Raw genomic sequence first — 896 nt, forward strand, 5'->3', positions numbered from 1 at the left:
AGTTCATAGAGTTGGGAGCAACAACAATGACAATTAGTATTGTTGGGGTTAGAGTTGATTTGGAGTTAGTGTGTAGATTTCAGTATAGATTTAGATTTAAAATTAGAGAAAAATAAAACTGTGGAAAAAAAATAAATAACGACTCATTATAAAAAAGATTAAGCATAAGAATAGAATTAAAATTTATTTTCAAATGATTTAAAAACAAAATTTAATTAAATTAAACGTTAATAGTATTTTTTAAAATTCTTTAGCTACAAAATATGTACTTTGAAAAAATTAAAAGAAAAAAGTGAATATCTGATTAAAGAAACTTGTTACAAAAATCACAAAATCGTCTGACTCGTGGAACAAGTTACAAAATCAACTGAAAAATGAGTGTTCTGCACACACAACAACTAACCCGAACCCTCTATTCTTCTTTTACGTTTGTTAATTGGTAATAACGAGGAGAAACTGTATAAGAACTTTTTCTTTTTCGAGTTTTTGATTGGCCAAAAGTGTTACAAATTACAATGAATACATTATGCATATTTATTTATATGCATATTTATAAAGGTTTCATTATTTTTTTGCTTGCTCATCTACAGAAGCTGAGATACTAGGAGAAACCTCATTATGATCATCTTTCGATACATTCTTATCTTCATGATCCTGTTCCTCTTTTTTTTCTTGTGGTCCACGAAAGATGGATAGCATGCCATTGGTATCTATAGGATATAGCTCTGTGACTTCATCCATGCCCTCCTCATCATCATCATCTAGAGACACTACATCTTGCATACTCAGTTGATGGTACTCCACGATCTCCCTTAGAAAACGATTTTCACGACAACATGTCTCATTCTCATTTGCCAACCGAGCCTTCTCCGCCAGAAGCGTCTCTAGTTGAAGCC

The 896-nt window shown here is 31.5% G+C and overlaps 1 protein-coding gene across 1 annotated transcript in view; it reads right to left on the bottom strand.

Moving 5' to 3' along the window:
• LOC107628167 overlaps window positions 375–896 on the bottom strand; it is a 2836-nt gene continuing 2314 nt past the window's right edge. The window contains exon 5 of the mRNA XM_016330959.2: window positions 375–896. Within this exon, the coding sequence (XP_016186445.1) occupies window positions 565–896 (332 nt within the window). The 3' untranslated portion in view covers window positions 375–564.

The sequence above is a fragment of the Arachis ipaensis genome, chromosome B02, assembly GCF_000816755.2.
Source record: "Arachis ipaensis cultivar K30076 chromosome B02, Araip1.1, whole genome shotgun sequence".
Lineage (NCBI taxonomy): Eukaryota > Viridiplantae > Streptophyta > Magnoliopsida > Fabales > Fabaceae > Arachis > Arachis ipaensis.